This window comes from Entelurus aequoreus, linkage group LG02 (genome assembly GCF_033978785.1).
Source record: "Entelurus aequoreus isolate RoL-2023_Sb linkage group LG02, RoL_Eaeq_v1.1, whole genome shotgun sequence".
Lineage (NCBI taxonomy): Eukaryota > Metazoa > Chordata > Actinopteri > Syngnathiformes > Syngnathidae > Entelurus > Entelurus aequoreus.
Window position 1 is genome coordinate 77,101,567 of NC_084732.1, and position 16,036 is coordinate 77,117,602.

The 16,036-nt window shown below is 37.2% G+C and overlaps 1 protein-coding gene across 1 annotated transcript in view; it reads left to right on the forward strand.

Annotated features, from left to right (window-relative positions):
- LOC133639452 (CD151 antigen-like) overlaps window positions 1-16,036 on the forward strand; it is a 54,672-nt gene that overhangs the window by 8,173 nt on the left and 30,463 nt on the right. Inside the window, exon 3 of the mRNA XM_062032753.1 lies at window positions 11,095-11,286. Within this exon, the coding sequence (XP_061888737.1) occupies window positions 11,095-11,286 (192 nt within the window). The remainder of the gene's footprint in view (window positions 1-11,094; window positions 11,287-16,036) is intronic.

Consider the following 16,036-nt stretch of genomic DNA (forward strand, 5'->3'; position numbering starts at 1 on the left):
GCTTGTGTGCTTAGCTGTTGTGAAGATGCTAGCTCCTAGTATCCTATAGCCTACCGTGTTTACATTTTTTAAAAGGACTTCACTAAAATACAAGAAAATACCAACCTTGTGTGCAGTGTAAACACGCTGCGGGACTGTTTGTATCTGAGTTCATATCAGACATTTAAGATGCAAGCCGATATCATCCGATACCTGTTTTGCTAGCTGATATTGAACCGATATCCATTATCAATATCGGATCAGGACACCACCAATGATTAGTACAGTTTGATCATAATAGCTGTGTGAACTTTTTTTTTTAAAAAAGCCCAACAAACCAACCAATCTCATCAATCTATTTTCCACGTTTAACAAGTTACACGAGGGGACATTTGGTTACATTTGCACCGTTCAACACGTCTAAAATGGAGTAGGAAGGAGCAAAGCTTATATTTAATACTACCCCTTCTGTGTCTTGTACTGATAATGTATTCAGAAATACTTTATTAACACCATAACCTTTACATGTTTAAGTTAAGTTCACTTCTTATGTGAAAGGAAGGTTTTGGGGGTGGGGGGAATGTATACATCGCAATAAGGAGTAAGATAATTTTAAAAAAAAATAGACACATAGAGACTATATACTTACTGTATGTTTCGGACTATAAGGCGCACTTAATCCTTTCATTTTCTCAAAAATCGACAGATTAATTCTGTTTGTACTTACCGACCTCGCAGCAATTTTATTTGGTACGTAGCGTAATGATAAGTGTGACCAGTAAATGGCAGTGTGGATTGCAGGCTGACGCCTGTTCAATAGATGACTCTAATGAGCAAGACCAAAACGTAGATGTTTCATTGAGAATATAGAACATCAGTGTTTCCCATAAACTGCCAAGATACCTGTAGCGGTGGGGGCGTGGCTATGGGCGTGGTCACCATGACATCATCAAGTAATTTGCATAATTTACTACAATGATATGATTTTCTCTAAAAAGGCTCAAAAAATGTATACTTACTAATTAATAATAACAGTTTTGTTTTAAACGTCCATCCATCCATCCATCCATTTTACAATATAATTACAACACTTTATGTACATATTTATATACAGATTTGAACAATAAGTTATTCACTGAAATATATTTATTAATTTTGGTTCTTACAAAAAATATATCTTATAAAATATAAAAGCTAAAATGTCTCTTAAAGCTCTGCCCCTTTAATTAGTGCATACTAAATAATTTAACTTTAGCCTACTACTACAACCATATTATTTACCAGCAACATAAAGTGAAACAGAGGCAGAGGTGTCCTGCCACAGTCAGTAACAAATAAACAAAAAACAGTAGTGGTCAAATACAAATAAGGCAACAAGAGAAGTACACTACACTTATCTTTTGTAAAGTAAATCTGAACAGCCTATATGGGCATCTACATCAACTATATGATTTGCCTGAGAAGCTGGAAAGGACAAAAAATATATATATATTTTTTTATTTTTTTTATTTGTGGCGGACGTAATTCTTTCGTGGCGGGCCGCCACAAATAAATGAATGTGTGGGAAACACTGAACATTACACGACATGGCGCTCACAAATCTGACAACATTTTTTAGTATGACTTTGGTAAGCTACGAAGCCGCACCGCTTGATGGATAGTCGCGCATTACGGCTTCAACATACGGGTATTATTATGGTGTGTGTATAAGGACCCCGAAATGCCACCTATTAGTAGACATATCTGGTGTTTTGTTTCGCAATACTATGCAAATCCAATTTTTTTTACCTTTTGGTACCTGCGGTTGTGTATTTGAGATCTGCATAAGTCCCGAAAATTTGCGCTCGTCCGCCATTGTAGTCCATGCCATGGTCGATACCTCCTTCTTTAATCTCCATCCTCTTGTTGTGAGGCATTCATCCTCCGCTGTTGCCATTTCTAATACAAGGTAGTGTACGTTTCTAACTTATATCTGTCAGTAGACTCGCTTTGGAAGCGCAAACAACTACTGGTACAACAAAGATGACAGGGACTGCAGGGTCGGATGTACAAATTTGATCTTTTTAGTGGCCGTTCACAAAAAATGTGATTTTTAATATGAGTGCAATCTAACCTGCATGCGGACATGACATCATGGCGTCGCACGCACCGCAAAGTTTACTACATAAGTAAACATGGCTTCCACTCTAGTCGGTCTCAGTACTGGCACATTTGTGGCAATTTCAAGGATATTGTGCAATCAAACCGAATTATTGCACAGAGAAGATTAAGAGGGAAGAGGACAAGTATTATGGCTCTGGCAGTTTTATGAGATGTTTTGCTTCGATGTCTGCTTGAAGAGGGTGTCTGTGGGCGAGCAGTTGGATACAGGAGAGATAAAATGTTCACGTGAGTTCCTAAAACGTATTATTTTCACCTGTTTTCTGCTTCGTTGTCAAGTATTTATTTTGTAACCGTCTATTTCGGAGAAAAATTATGACGCTTATCGCTTTTTTAGGACGTTCTGGTCAGATGAATGCGATCTAAGCGCATTGACGACGCATCGCATATATACCCGATTTATTTCCACATACAAAGGAGGCCTGGGCCGGATATGAAAAAAATCGAAATTTCACTGTTCACACTGACATGAACAATTTTGACCAAAGAACCACCATTACGTGTTATTTAGACTTCAAAGTAGTGTTTTAAATGTAGGAAAATAAATCATAATATGACCCTTTTAATGCGCCTTATACTCTTGTGCACCTTTTGTATGAAAATAGACCTGAATAGACCTGCTCATCGGCAGTGCGCCTAATAATTTGGTGCGCTCTATGGTCCAAAAAATATGTTACTGGTCTAAAAATGTTGACTTCATTGTACACTTCATAATTGATCTTAGTAGTTGGTAAAAGTTAATGAATGTTATGTACTACTTAATATTGTAGAATATGTCGTAATCTGTGTTACTACTGGTGAGATGTTATTGTTGATTTCAGTTGTTTAAAGGGGTCATATTTAAGATTTTTTTTCGACATTTAAAACTTGTGGTCAACATAACATGTAATGGTGGTTCTTTGGTCAAAATTTTGCATACATTATGTTTTACAGCTCATTTTCAAGCCACTTTCTGACCGTCTCTCTCCAAGATGCGTCATTTTGTTGGTGGTCTTATTTATGTGGCTCCACTTCGACTGCGTTTTCTCCCCGCCATTTTTGTTGTAATTTTTTGCGCTCCCATAGCAAGTCCACTGAAAGATACAAGTGCAAACTATACTCTAGTTTGTATTAGAGATGGTAACAGTGGAGGATGCATGTGCATATACGAGCCAGTCTGCACCACAACAAGAGGATGGTGAAAAAGAAGGTGCTTATTGACTACAAGGTCAGACTACACTGGCGGACTCGCGCAAAGTTCTTCGGGTACATTTCTAACATATATGGAGCTATGCGCTTACGCCACACTTGGGGAAAAAAGTCACAAACTGGGCAAATTACAAATGGCTTGTTTGGAGGAAGTATGAAGGAAGGCAAGATTGTTATCTAAATATCTCTGTCATGATTTTACATTTATGGGACATGTGCAGATCCCAAAGATGCAAAACGGGTACCTATAGGTAAAAGTTGTTTTTGCATTAAAGGTGCCCTTTAAGTCTTTGTGAGTCCTTTGTTGCCTTGTCGTCGAGACAATGTCATCTTCAGCATTAGTCCAGTTCCTTGATGTCTTTGACGACAAGAACGTCGGCTTCTTACTGTCCTCCTTTTAGCATTCTCTTAAATAAATACACTTACCAGTTGTTTCAATTCAAATAATTAAAGCAAGCTGTATACTGGTAACAAAAATGTGTTATAAAACATTCCGACAAACTTTTGACATTTCAAGGTTTCCAGTGAAATGCATCAGGGACACGACTGAATTGAAACGTGGAAAAAAACAACTTGTATCAGCAGCCAAACTAATATGTTTTACAGTAAACTACATTAACCTTCAGATCACATCTTGTTTAAGTTCTGATTTCTGCTTTTAACGGAACAAAGCTTACAGTAACTTTAAAGTCATTTCATCCCTTCGCTTTTCAGTCAGTCACAGATGAAAGACTGAAAGAGGAAAACCGGCTTCAAAGCCAAGTAAGCACAGGGAGAAACCACCCTGACTGCGAGGCAGATGTGTTAACATGCACCACTGTGCTGTCCTAATAAAATGAGTTTCAGTTTTATGCTTGTCATCACAAGCTATGAATAAATCTTTCTTGATGAAGTAGCCATCTGCAAAGAAACTAATAAAACTGTTTTTGGCTTGTCTTCAATCTGATCAACACCATTCAGATCAGGGTTGGGCAATATAGACCATATACGATATAAATGATACATTTTGCAGACCATAAAGCCGCCATACTATCATCATAACATGATGATGCATGTTGATGAGACATTTGAGCTGTTTCTGCGAATTTGACAGCGACAAGTGAACGATCGTGTCCTCAACACAATGTAGCGTTCTCGCTAGCAAGCTAGTGGCTAACGTCCCTTCACAGTGCAAAGTGCAAAGCCACATCTAAGTCAGCAATCCTCGCCTCCTAAATTGTTTCTTACAAGTACCATTCTCACTGGAAGATGAGGAATAGCGAAACATGCTACACACCAAAGTAGGTTATGCTAACCGTTAAGCTGGAGCTCTTGAATGTAAACAGAGATGGGCTGATTGATACAAATATTGACAGTAACAATTTGGTCTGGGCCGATGGTCCATAAGTCCACGAATCGAATGATTAATGAAAATGAAGTCGATAAATTATTATTTCCGTGTGTTTGTTTCTTCGCCTCTTGCTTCAAATAGGGAGAAAGTGGTAACTGTGCACCTGAGCATGTTTATTTAACAGTATAATTAACTGAACGCAGTGAGCCCTCTTACAATCTTAGTTTTGGTTTGGCAAAGAGCGGGACTGCTAGCTTACAACACACAAGATTCATGGACATCGCCTCCCTGCTTGCGACTCGCTAGTGAGACGTTCCATTAGTAACACAAATTAAGAGGAAAAAAATATAATTACGAAGCCAAATGTCCCTTTGTGGGAATAATTCAGCTTCAACCCGGATGGGCAATATGAGCCCATCAACATGGACGAAGGAGCAAGAATCCCATGATGGAAACAAAAAATACCCAGCCTAGTTTTTCCAACTGTGGAAAAAAATTCACTTTTAAAATGTTTAATATTTATTTATTTCACAGAGATGTGAGTCCATTTTATTGTTTTTGTTTGCTTATTTAGGATAACTAAAAGTTATTTACCTTCCAATTACAGTACGATGGTTAACAATACGACAGTAATGAGAAAAGCTTATATCCTTTTAAATGGTTAGGGCTGCAACTAACAATTAATTTGATAATCGATTAATCTGTCGATTACTACTCCGATTAATCGATTAATAATCGGATAAAGGAGACAAACTACATTTCTATCCTTTCCAGTATTTTATTGAAAAAAACAGCATACTGGCACCATACTTATTTTGATTATTGTTTCTCAGCTGTTTGTACATATTGCAGTTTATAAATAAAGGCTTATAATTAAAAAAAAAAAAAAAAAAATTGCCTCTGCGCATGCGCATAGCATAGATCCAACGAATCGATGACTAAATTAATCACCATCTATTTTTATAATCGTTTTTAATCGATTTAATCGAATAGTTGTTGCAGCCCTAATTACATGGTTATTATGATTACATTAGTGCCTAATTTTGCCACGCAATAATGCTGACAATATTATAGTTTACCTGCAACAATTTGTGGGACAATATATCGTCCAACAAATGCCAAGTAAAAGTATATGTTTTATATAAGTTAGATCTATTTTTTTGTATCATCGATAAATCTTTCGTCGCTTTTATTATTGTTCACATATTTCAGGAAATATGTCCCTGATAGCAGGAGGGCTTTTAGGTAAAACTAAAGGATTTAAATCAATAATAGTAAATAATTTAAATATTTGATTGATATTATTATCACACCGCCATCGTGTGTTTTGTTTGGTTATACTGTAATTGTGTTAAAAAATGGAACCATTTAATGATCTTGGTATTAGATCAATACCTAAACTTGTAGTATCGCCCAAACGCAGTACTTACAAACAGACAATGTGTGTAGACAGAAAAGGGAGAACGGACGTATTTTGGCTTAAAAACTAATGATAAAGGTGACGCTATTACAATGAAACGCCCGCAGGAAGAGGTGCTTTAAGACATGGCTAGCTAGCTAGCGGCTAACGTCCAGCCGTAGCAGTGTTGTAGCTACTTAAATGATAAATGGGTTATACTTGTATAGCGCTTTTCTACCTTCAAGGTACTCAAAGCGCTTTGACAGTATTTCCACATTCACCCATTCACACACACATTCACACACTGATGGCGGGAGCTGCCATGCAAGGCGCTAACCAGCAGCCATCAGGAGCAAGGGTGAAGTGTCTTGCCCAAGGACACAACGGACGTGACTAGGATGGAAGAAGGTGGGGATTGAACCCCAGTAACCAGCAACCCTCCGATTGCTGGCCCGACCACTCTACCAACTTCGCCACGCCGCCCCTCTGAATCACTAATCATCGCCTCCATGGCGACAAATAAAGTATGTTTCTTACAAGTATCTTCCCTGCAGGACGAGGAATAGCTAAACATGCTTCACTACACACCGTAGCTCACCGGTGTCAAAATGTAAAAAAACGCCATTGGTGGATCTACACCTAACATCCACTGTAATGATACCAAGTATAGGCACGTATCTAGCCGATACCACTATGATTACTACTACGATATTTTTTTTGCATCACATCTTCTTTTTTTTCTTTTTTTCTTTGTATTTTGTTTATAAACTCAGGAAATATGTCCCTGGACACATGAGGACCTTGAATATGAGTAGTGTATGATCCTGTAATGACTTGGTATCGAATTGATACCCAAGTTTGTGGTATCATCCAAAACTAATGTAGAGCATCCAAACAACAGAAGAATAAGTGATTATTACATTTTAACAGAAGTGCCGATAGAACATGTTAAAAGAGAAAGTAAGCAGATATTAACAGTAAATGAACAAGTAGATAAATAATTAATTTTCTACCACTTGTCCTTAATAGTTTTGACAAAATAATATCATCGAAAATGACACAATATGTTACTGCATATGTCAGCAGGCTAAATTAGGAGCCTTTGTTTGTTTACTTACTACTAAAAGACAAGTTGTCTAGTATGTTCACTGTTTTATTTAAGGACAAACTTGCAATAAGAAACACATGTTTAATGTACTGTAATTTTTTTTGTTAAAATAAAGCCAATAATACAATTTTTTGTGGTGCCATTTATTTAGAAAAGTATCTAAATAAATTTTGGTACCTGTACCAAAATATTAGTATCGGGACAACACTACTGCAATATAAATTGCAATATAGATTTTAAACCATATCGCTCAAACTTAGTTCCGATTGGTCGTTAAATTCTCCTATATAATGTCCATTTGAGGGCAGAATGGTGGTAGAGGGGTTAGTGCATGTGCCTCACAATACGAAGGTCCTGGGTTCGATCATGGGCTCGGGATCTGTCTGTGTGGAGTTTGCATGTTCTCCCCGTGACAGCGTGGGTCCCCTCTTGGTACTCCGGCTTCCTCCCCCTTCCGAAGTCACGCACCTGGGGACAGGTTGATTGGCAACACTAAAAAGTGGCCCTAGTGTGTGAATGTGAGTGTGAATGTTGTCTGTCTATCTGTGTTGGCCCTGTGATGAGGTGGCAACATGTCCAGGGTGTATCCTGCCTTCCGCCCGAATGCAGCTGAGATAGGCTCCAGCATCCCCAGCGGTAGAAAATGGATGGATGGATGGATGGAATGTCCAGTTGACTAAATCTGATCAATGTCTAGGTGGATCTGTTTTCCACCAACCACGTTATTGTTGCACCAAGTCATGTCTAAGATACCTTCAATGACCTCCACACTTAAAAACACCAGAATGAACACCAATTACTGACCCATAACTTTTACTGCTAAGTTTTTGAAAATTACTTTTTATTATTGTAAATGGATCGAATACTGTTAATCAAATCAATCCATTCATTACAGGAGGACACAATTAAAACTCTTGTATTTCAGTCTGGGGGTTAATGCTTTTGTTGATACTCTCAATAAACAATATGCAAATATATTCTGTAAATAAACCAAGTATACTATAGTGATTCGTTTTTGGAAACTCACTAATCAATGATGGCCCCCGAAGTATATAATTGTACAAATAAATCTCTTTACTGACATTCACTTTCTTCCACCTCTAACGTTAATAGCCCCAGAGTTCCAGAGCGACTTCCTCTTACAACCACATGGGGTCACTGGTTGCTCAATTTCCCCAGTGCAGTTTTTGTCCAATGACAAAACACATCTAATTCACCACGTGGAAGGATCCTTGTCAACACTGAACCACATTCTGCTTCTTCATTGTTGGAGGCACTTTTTCCTGTGAGATTCAGCATAAACATAATTTATGAATCATCTAAACAAATTGTGATAATTAAAGTTAAAGTCCCAACAATTGTCACACACACACTAGATGTGCTGAAATTATCCTCTGCACCCATCCCCTTGTTCCTCCCCCTGGGAGTTGAGGTGAGGGGAGCAGTGAGCAGCAGCGGTGGACATGCTCGGGAATCATTTTGGTGATTTAACCCCCAATTCCAACCCTTGATGCTGAGTGCCAAGCAGGGAGGCAATGGGTCCCATTTTTATAGTCTTTGGTATGACTCGGCCGGGGTTAGAACTCACCACCTTCCAGTCTCAGGGCGGACACTCTAACCACAAGGCTACTGAGCAGTTCTGTCACGCTATGCCATGTTACAAGTAATTAAAACCACTTAATTAGCAATATTCATACATTTTTTGGGAAAATTAAAGACAGCCTCAAACTGTCATTGGGTATAAGGACACTATTGCAACCTTAAATCGCCTGTTTGTAGCAATGGTGGACCGACATGGACATCTAAAATGTTATGTTTGGACTTAACACTGCGACTTGTTGGGGATACGTTTAGCCAACCAACGTATGTGATGTCACTAATGAAAATAATTCAAGCCCTTTTAAAAATGATGCCAAAAAGTAGTGTTTTTTTGGCAAAATGTCGTGATTTCATCTCATGCCTGCAGTATATGATTTGAATCTCAGCCCAATGATGTCAGTCGGAAGTCTTCCACAGGGTATTGCAAGGGGGCCGTGACGTTTTTGCTTCATTTCATTTAAACAGTTTTTGTAATAGATTCTCTATATCCCCCCCGGCTATTTTTCCACAAATGTAAATGCAATTGAATACACATGAACATTGAGCCAACACACTGCCAGGTAGTTGAATGAGAATCATATACAACCTGTAAAATAATTGTATTATTATAATTATTTTAGCATTTAAGATAGCTAGCTATTAAACTATTAAAAACATATATGTCTGCGATGAGGTGGTGACTTGTCCAGGGTGTACCCCGCCTTCCGCCCGATTGTAGCTGAGATAGGCTCCAGCGCCCCCCGCGACCCCGAAGGGAATAAGCGGTAGAAAATGGATGGATGGATGGATGTTCTTTTCTGTGTGTTTGGTAAATGAGTAAGTAATTTCAAGGGGTCATGTTATGATTTTTTTCTACATTCAAAGCACTTCCTTGTGGTCTACAACAGTGGTCCCCAACCACCGGGCCGCGGCCCGGTACCGGTCCGTGGATCGATTGGTACCAGGCCGCACAAGAAATAAAAAAATATATATATATTTTTTTTATATAATCAACATAAAAAAACACAAGATACACTTACAATTAGTGCACCAATCCAAAAAACCTCCCTCCCCCATTTACACTCATTCACACTCATTCGCACAAAAGAGTTGTTTCTTTCTGTTATTAATATTTCTGGTTCCTACATTATATATCAATATAGATCAATACAGTCTGCAGGGATACAGTCCGTAAGCACACGTGATTGTAATTTTTTATGACAAAAAAAAAAAAAAAAAAAAATACCATACACCACCCCCTTTAATGCAGCCAAAACATAGCCAGTGCTTCCATTTTAAAGCATTGGACAAATTGTGTATATTATCCTCTTTCTAGGCTGTAACTCGCTTCCATCCTCAATTCCCAAAGTTATGGAGTGAAATTACTTCCAAAACTACACAAACTCAAATGTAGCATACAGTACTTACATACACTGCATCAGCCATTTTGGATCACGTTACTACTACTACTGTTATTTCTTATTGACTGCAGTGTCGCAAATGACTAGCCACCTGTCGTTGAAGAGTGCGAACTATGGTCCCTACGCGTAAGAAACAAAAAACTGCGCCTGGGGAACTACAAGTGGAAAAATTGTGCGAAAAGTATTAACTTGAGGAAAATTGTTTTTCTACTTGCCAATCCTTCACATTTTTTGAAGTTTGTGAAACATTTTTCGGAGTTTGTGAAACAATTGTTTTAGTTTGTGACACATTTTTTTTGAGTTTGAAACATTTTTTGGAGTTTGTGGAGGTTTGGCAGTAATTTCCCTCCATATAAAGTTTACTAAACACTTATTTCTTGTTGCGTCAAGCAAATTGTAGCGGATAGCTTAGCGATTAGCATGCTTGGTTTGTCTGCTTCTGCTTAGTCGTCGTACTTGTGTGTAACATATTTAGCCTCGTCCTCCAGTGATGACAATACTTGTTGTAAGACATGTCGTTTATTTTCCGCAATGAAGGTGATGATTATCAACTCAGGGAAGGGGCTCCACACACACTCCACAAATACACAGTGAGCTGCATTGAAAGGCATTAATTGGCATCTATCAATCACATACTACTTGGCGGAAATCGTCCAATAATGATCAGTGGCTCATTGATCGGCACTAGGAATTGCTCACTTTTTTCTTGAGACATTCTAAATGAAGACATTAAGACATCTCTTGCACTTGTCACAGTGGCAGACATGTCAGATATTCTACCAAAGTCGCGGTTATCTCTTCATTCACCCATAAACATAGTGGCAACATGAATTCAGAATATTTCACTTCACACTCATTCATTTGTTGACTGTCAGTAGTGGCAGACGCCTCCTTCTCTCGAGATCTGACTCATGTTGTGTGCTTCTCTCAGCTCGCAGGGGGCGTTGTAATGGCTGTGGGTGTTTGGACTCTGTTCGAAAAGAGCGACTACATCAGCCTTCTCCCCTCCATAACATATGCTGCCTCTGCCTACATACTGGTCCTCGCTGGAGCCATCGTCATGGTAACAGGCATTCTGGGATGCTGTGCCACCTTCAAGGAGCAGAGGAGGCTACTGCGAGTGGTAAGAGATTGTGTCATAGGCTGCACAATGTGCACTTGTATCAAACATCCATTTCACGACCAACAGGACACATTAGCTTGTTGTATTCTGTTTAAAAAGCCTGGATATGAATGGGTTGGTAATGTCTGATAATTAAGCAAACTATTTCTACTACGTGGATAGAAATGTAAAATGCATCTTGTTGTGCTTGACATAATTAACATTTACACACAAACTGTCAAGTGCATTGATTATTTTCTTGGTCTCTTATATTATTTGGCTAATACTATCCGTGATGTTATGGTGGGTTTTTTGTCAGGACTGCAGTGCCATTGTCTCATTGTCTATCAGGACAAAACAGATTGTGCGGCCGTATTTGATTTAAGACACTGTAGTGTTGTAGTAACAGAGGCTAATGTGTGGTACTTGAATGGTTCAAAATTGGTAGTCTCACACAAAAGAAAGTGGAATCCATCTTGTCTAGCAAATAAAAAGGGCCAACCAAAGCTGAAATGTTATTATTAGAGAAAAAACATAGAGGTGTAATGGTTAATCGATATATCGATTTATATTTCTTAGCTTCAACTTCATCGAACTGTGCTAGGCAAGGTTGCCTTCTGGAAGATAGATATCGATCAAATATTGTTTTAAAAGGAAATAATCAATTGTATTAATATTAGAAAAAGGAAATCATTGGATTTAAGAATGGCAGACTTTATATGAAACTTAGCACTTTTATTGATAAAAAATGTTGAGCGTAATTCAAGTCTGTTTGCCCGTCTGTGGCGTCAACGCCATCAGTCGGCAAAACAAGAATGGTGGATAGCTATGGTGGCTAAGAAATTTCACCTCAAATGGAAATGCAACAGGACAAAAACAAATTATAACACAGCACAATTGCAAAAGCCACAACAAATACAAACGCCACAACACAATAATATAAAGCCGCAACACAACTTTAAGCCACAAAGAATGCGACAGACACAACGGAAGTTGTGGCGTCGGACCAACTTTTTGAACATAGTATATTAGTAGTAGAAAAAGTGTTGGCACTTCACTTACTTTTCCAACTTTGTTCATTACACCTTTTTCAACTTTCCGTCTCAGGAGTCACCAAACCTTGTCCGCTGCTACTTCCCTTCGGTCTTTGTACTGCAGTGGTTTTGGCTTATAGTTGTTGTGTTATCGCTTTATGTTGTTGGGTTGTGGCGTTTGCATTTGTTGTGACTTTTCTCTGCTACCGTAGCTGTTTATTAAAATGTGAGTAATAGCAGGTCAAACCACTGCTTATTTAACCTGAGGAGATTTGGTGGCACTTAATCTTTTTAATTAATACATTTTGTATTTCTATGTCAGAAAAACAACAGTAAAAGTAGCAAGTTAACCTATTATTAATTCAACCTAAAGAGATATTGGTTGTGCTTTATTTTTGCTATTCATATTGTATTATTTTAGTTTGAAAAACTTAAGCAAATGTAGCAGGTAAAACTACGGGTAAAATTTTGGTTACTGTACCTTTATTGAAAATCGATTGAATGTTGAAAATAAGAGCAGAAAGTGTTTGCTCTTGTTAATTCAACCAAAAGAGTTGGTTACACTTTATTCAAATAAGGTGTAATTGCATTAGCCATTAATTGTTGTTTACTTGCTTTTTGTATTCATAATTCATTTACTGGTATACCTAATTCCCTTACAAGAAATAACAGGAATGTAGGAAACTTCACCTGCAGTGTTCAGTATCCAGTACTTATTTCTCAGTCACACTGGTTGAATTTTCGCCAAAAAGTTACTGAATCGATTTCAAATCACTGAAATATTGGGATTGGATCGTTGTAAAATAATAATAATATCGTCCCTGAATCATATTGGAAACCACAAATTCTGAATCGAATCGTTAAAACAAATTGTTACACCCCTAATAGCCAAATTGTTACACCCCTAATAGCCAGAGAGACGTGGTTGTGTTCACAATAAAAACAGATCACTACAATTTTGTGAGTTATAAAGCTTGAATGTGTGTATTTTCAAATGCCCCATGCTTCCTGAAGAGCTGATATTAGGGCGATGAATCACAGTGATGGAATGAACTTGTCAGCAAGGAGAGATGCTATCTAGATTGTTAAACAGGGCAAACATAAGGGAGGAAACAGGCTGATTCATGGCCCTTTCGTATTTGGTGGGAGTACGCACTACTTTCGAGGAGTACACGAGCAGCAGTGATTATTGATGCACTCCTGTAATCTAAATGTCGCAGGTTCAAAGCCTAACAAGCTGACTGACTTTACTGCACAAAGAAGAAGTTGAACGAAGACAAAAGTGCGAACAGGAAGGGTGTGATGTGTGATAATACAGAAAATGGAGGATAAATGGAGTCCCAGTAGAGGTTGTAACTAGGGCTGCAACAACCAGTCGATTAAATCGATTAAAATCGATTATAAAAATAGTTGGCGATTAATTTAGTCATCGATTCGTTGGATCTATGCTATGCGCATTTAAAAAAAATGTTTTTTAATAAATAAACCTTTATTTATAAACTGCAACATTTACAAACAGCTGAGAAACAATAATCAAAACAAGTATGGTGCCAGTATGCTGTTTTTTTTCCAATAAAATACTGGAAAGGATAGAAATGTAGTTTGTCTCTTTTATCCGATTATTAATCGATTAATCGAAGTAATAATCGACAGATTAATACATTATCAAATTAGTTATTAGTTGCAGCCCTAGTTGTAACTTCTTGTAGAGAAAGTAAACATTCCTCCTAAAGTCAGAGCTGCTTCATTTAATCCATCTGATTGAGTGGATGTCTATACACTACACCAGGGGTCACCAACGCGGTGCCCGCGGGCACCAGGTCGCCCGTAAGGACCAGATGAGTCGCCCGCGGGCCTGTTCTAAAAAAAAAAAAAAAAAAAAAAAAAAAAATTAAAAAAAATAATTTTTTTTTTAATTTTTTTAAATTAAATCTACATAGAAAAAACACAAGATACACTTTCAATCAGTGCATCAACCCAAACAACCTCCCCCATGCACACTCATCCACACCCACTCACACAAAAGGGGTTAATTATTTCTGCTACCAATATTCTGGTTCCCACAACATAGACAACACATCTGCAAGGGACACAGTCCCTGAAGCACACATGATTGTATAGGCTGCTGGTCCACTAACATTTTCATTAATTACTATTTTTTATGTAATTATTTTTATATTGTTTTACTTTCTTTTTTATCCAAGAAAATGTTTTTTATTTATTTATCTTATTTTATTTTATTTTTTTAAAAAAGGGCCTTATCTTCAACAGACCAGGTTGTCAATGAAATTAGATTTGTTTAAAGGGTTTTTTAAACCAGGCCCAGTCCAGATAATGTCCAAGTCCGACTCAGCAACAGACACCTTCATTCATGTACACAGAAAAAAATTAGGGAACACAACAGATTGCATATAATTTATAAACAAAATTACATTTTCAAAATAAGCATTTATGTACAGTCCAGATTATGTCCAGGTCACTCAAATTAGGGAACACAACAACAGATATCATATAATCTATAAACATAATTATACTTTCAAAATAAGCCTTTGAGGACTTCTCATCTTTTTTTTAATGTTTTTTCGCATCATTATCGTTTTCAACCATGTAACTTTCTAAAGTTAGAAAATACTGAATAAATGTTTTAAAGAAAGTAATACTAAGTGAATATCTGTTTTTGGCCTTAAAAATAAACATTTTGCCGAGTACTATAATTAAATTGACTAAATCATGATTGTCAATGAACTCTCCTAAAATATCAGAAACCACATTAAGCTTCATAAACAAACCAATCCTTAAACACATTTTTTCAACTTCCACCCAAAACAAAGACACAATATGACAATACCAAAACAAATGCAGGGTGGATTCAGGCTCCTGACAACAAAATCGGCAATCATCTAACTCTGTCATATTCCATAATTTTAACATTTTCCCTGTGGGTAAGAAGTTATAAATAATTTTAATTTGAAAATAATGATTTTGCACATCGATAGTGGTTTTATAGATTAGTTTGAATATGGCATCCCATGGCAACGGGCAGTCAAAAAAGTCCTCCCATTTTCCATGTGTTGTATGAGGCAGCCTTCAAAGATTTCTTTATTAAATAAAAATTATATATTTTTCTATTCATTTTAGTTCCTTTTTGCCAACTAGAATTTCTTATTAGAGGTTTACAAACTAATAATTTAGTTGTTCCATAATTAATTATTTGTTTCCATCTTTCCCCAATTACTCCAGTTAGTTGATAAAATGAAAAGCTTGAGCAAGCATCACCATACATAGCTCTAAATTCATCATACTTCATAATTTTACCATTCTCATTGATAATATCATTGACAAAAATGATTCCTCTTTCAAACATATTTTTCCAAAAGAAAGGCTTTTCATCTATTACAATATTAGAGTTCATCCATATTAACTGCTGCAAAATATCGTCTCTTTTTTCTGGCACATAAAATTGAAAACACCACTATGAGTGGATTGTTTCCTTTATGAACCCCGCCATGTTTCCCAGCAGACTCTCTGGGAGGGGATCACTTGTAAAAAAGGATACAATTTCTTTTGATACAGTACATGTTTTTTGTCCAACAGGACATTTGTGTACCACTCAATGTTTAAATACATCTTTGGAACAATTGATGCTTTTAAAGACAGACACATAGCTTCAAGGTTGAGAAGTTTCAGGCCCCCATATTCATACTCTTTGTACAAAACCTTTCTTTTAATCTTTTCTG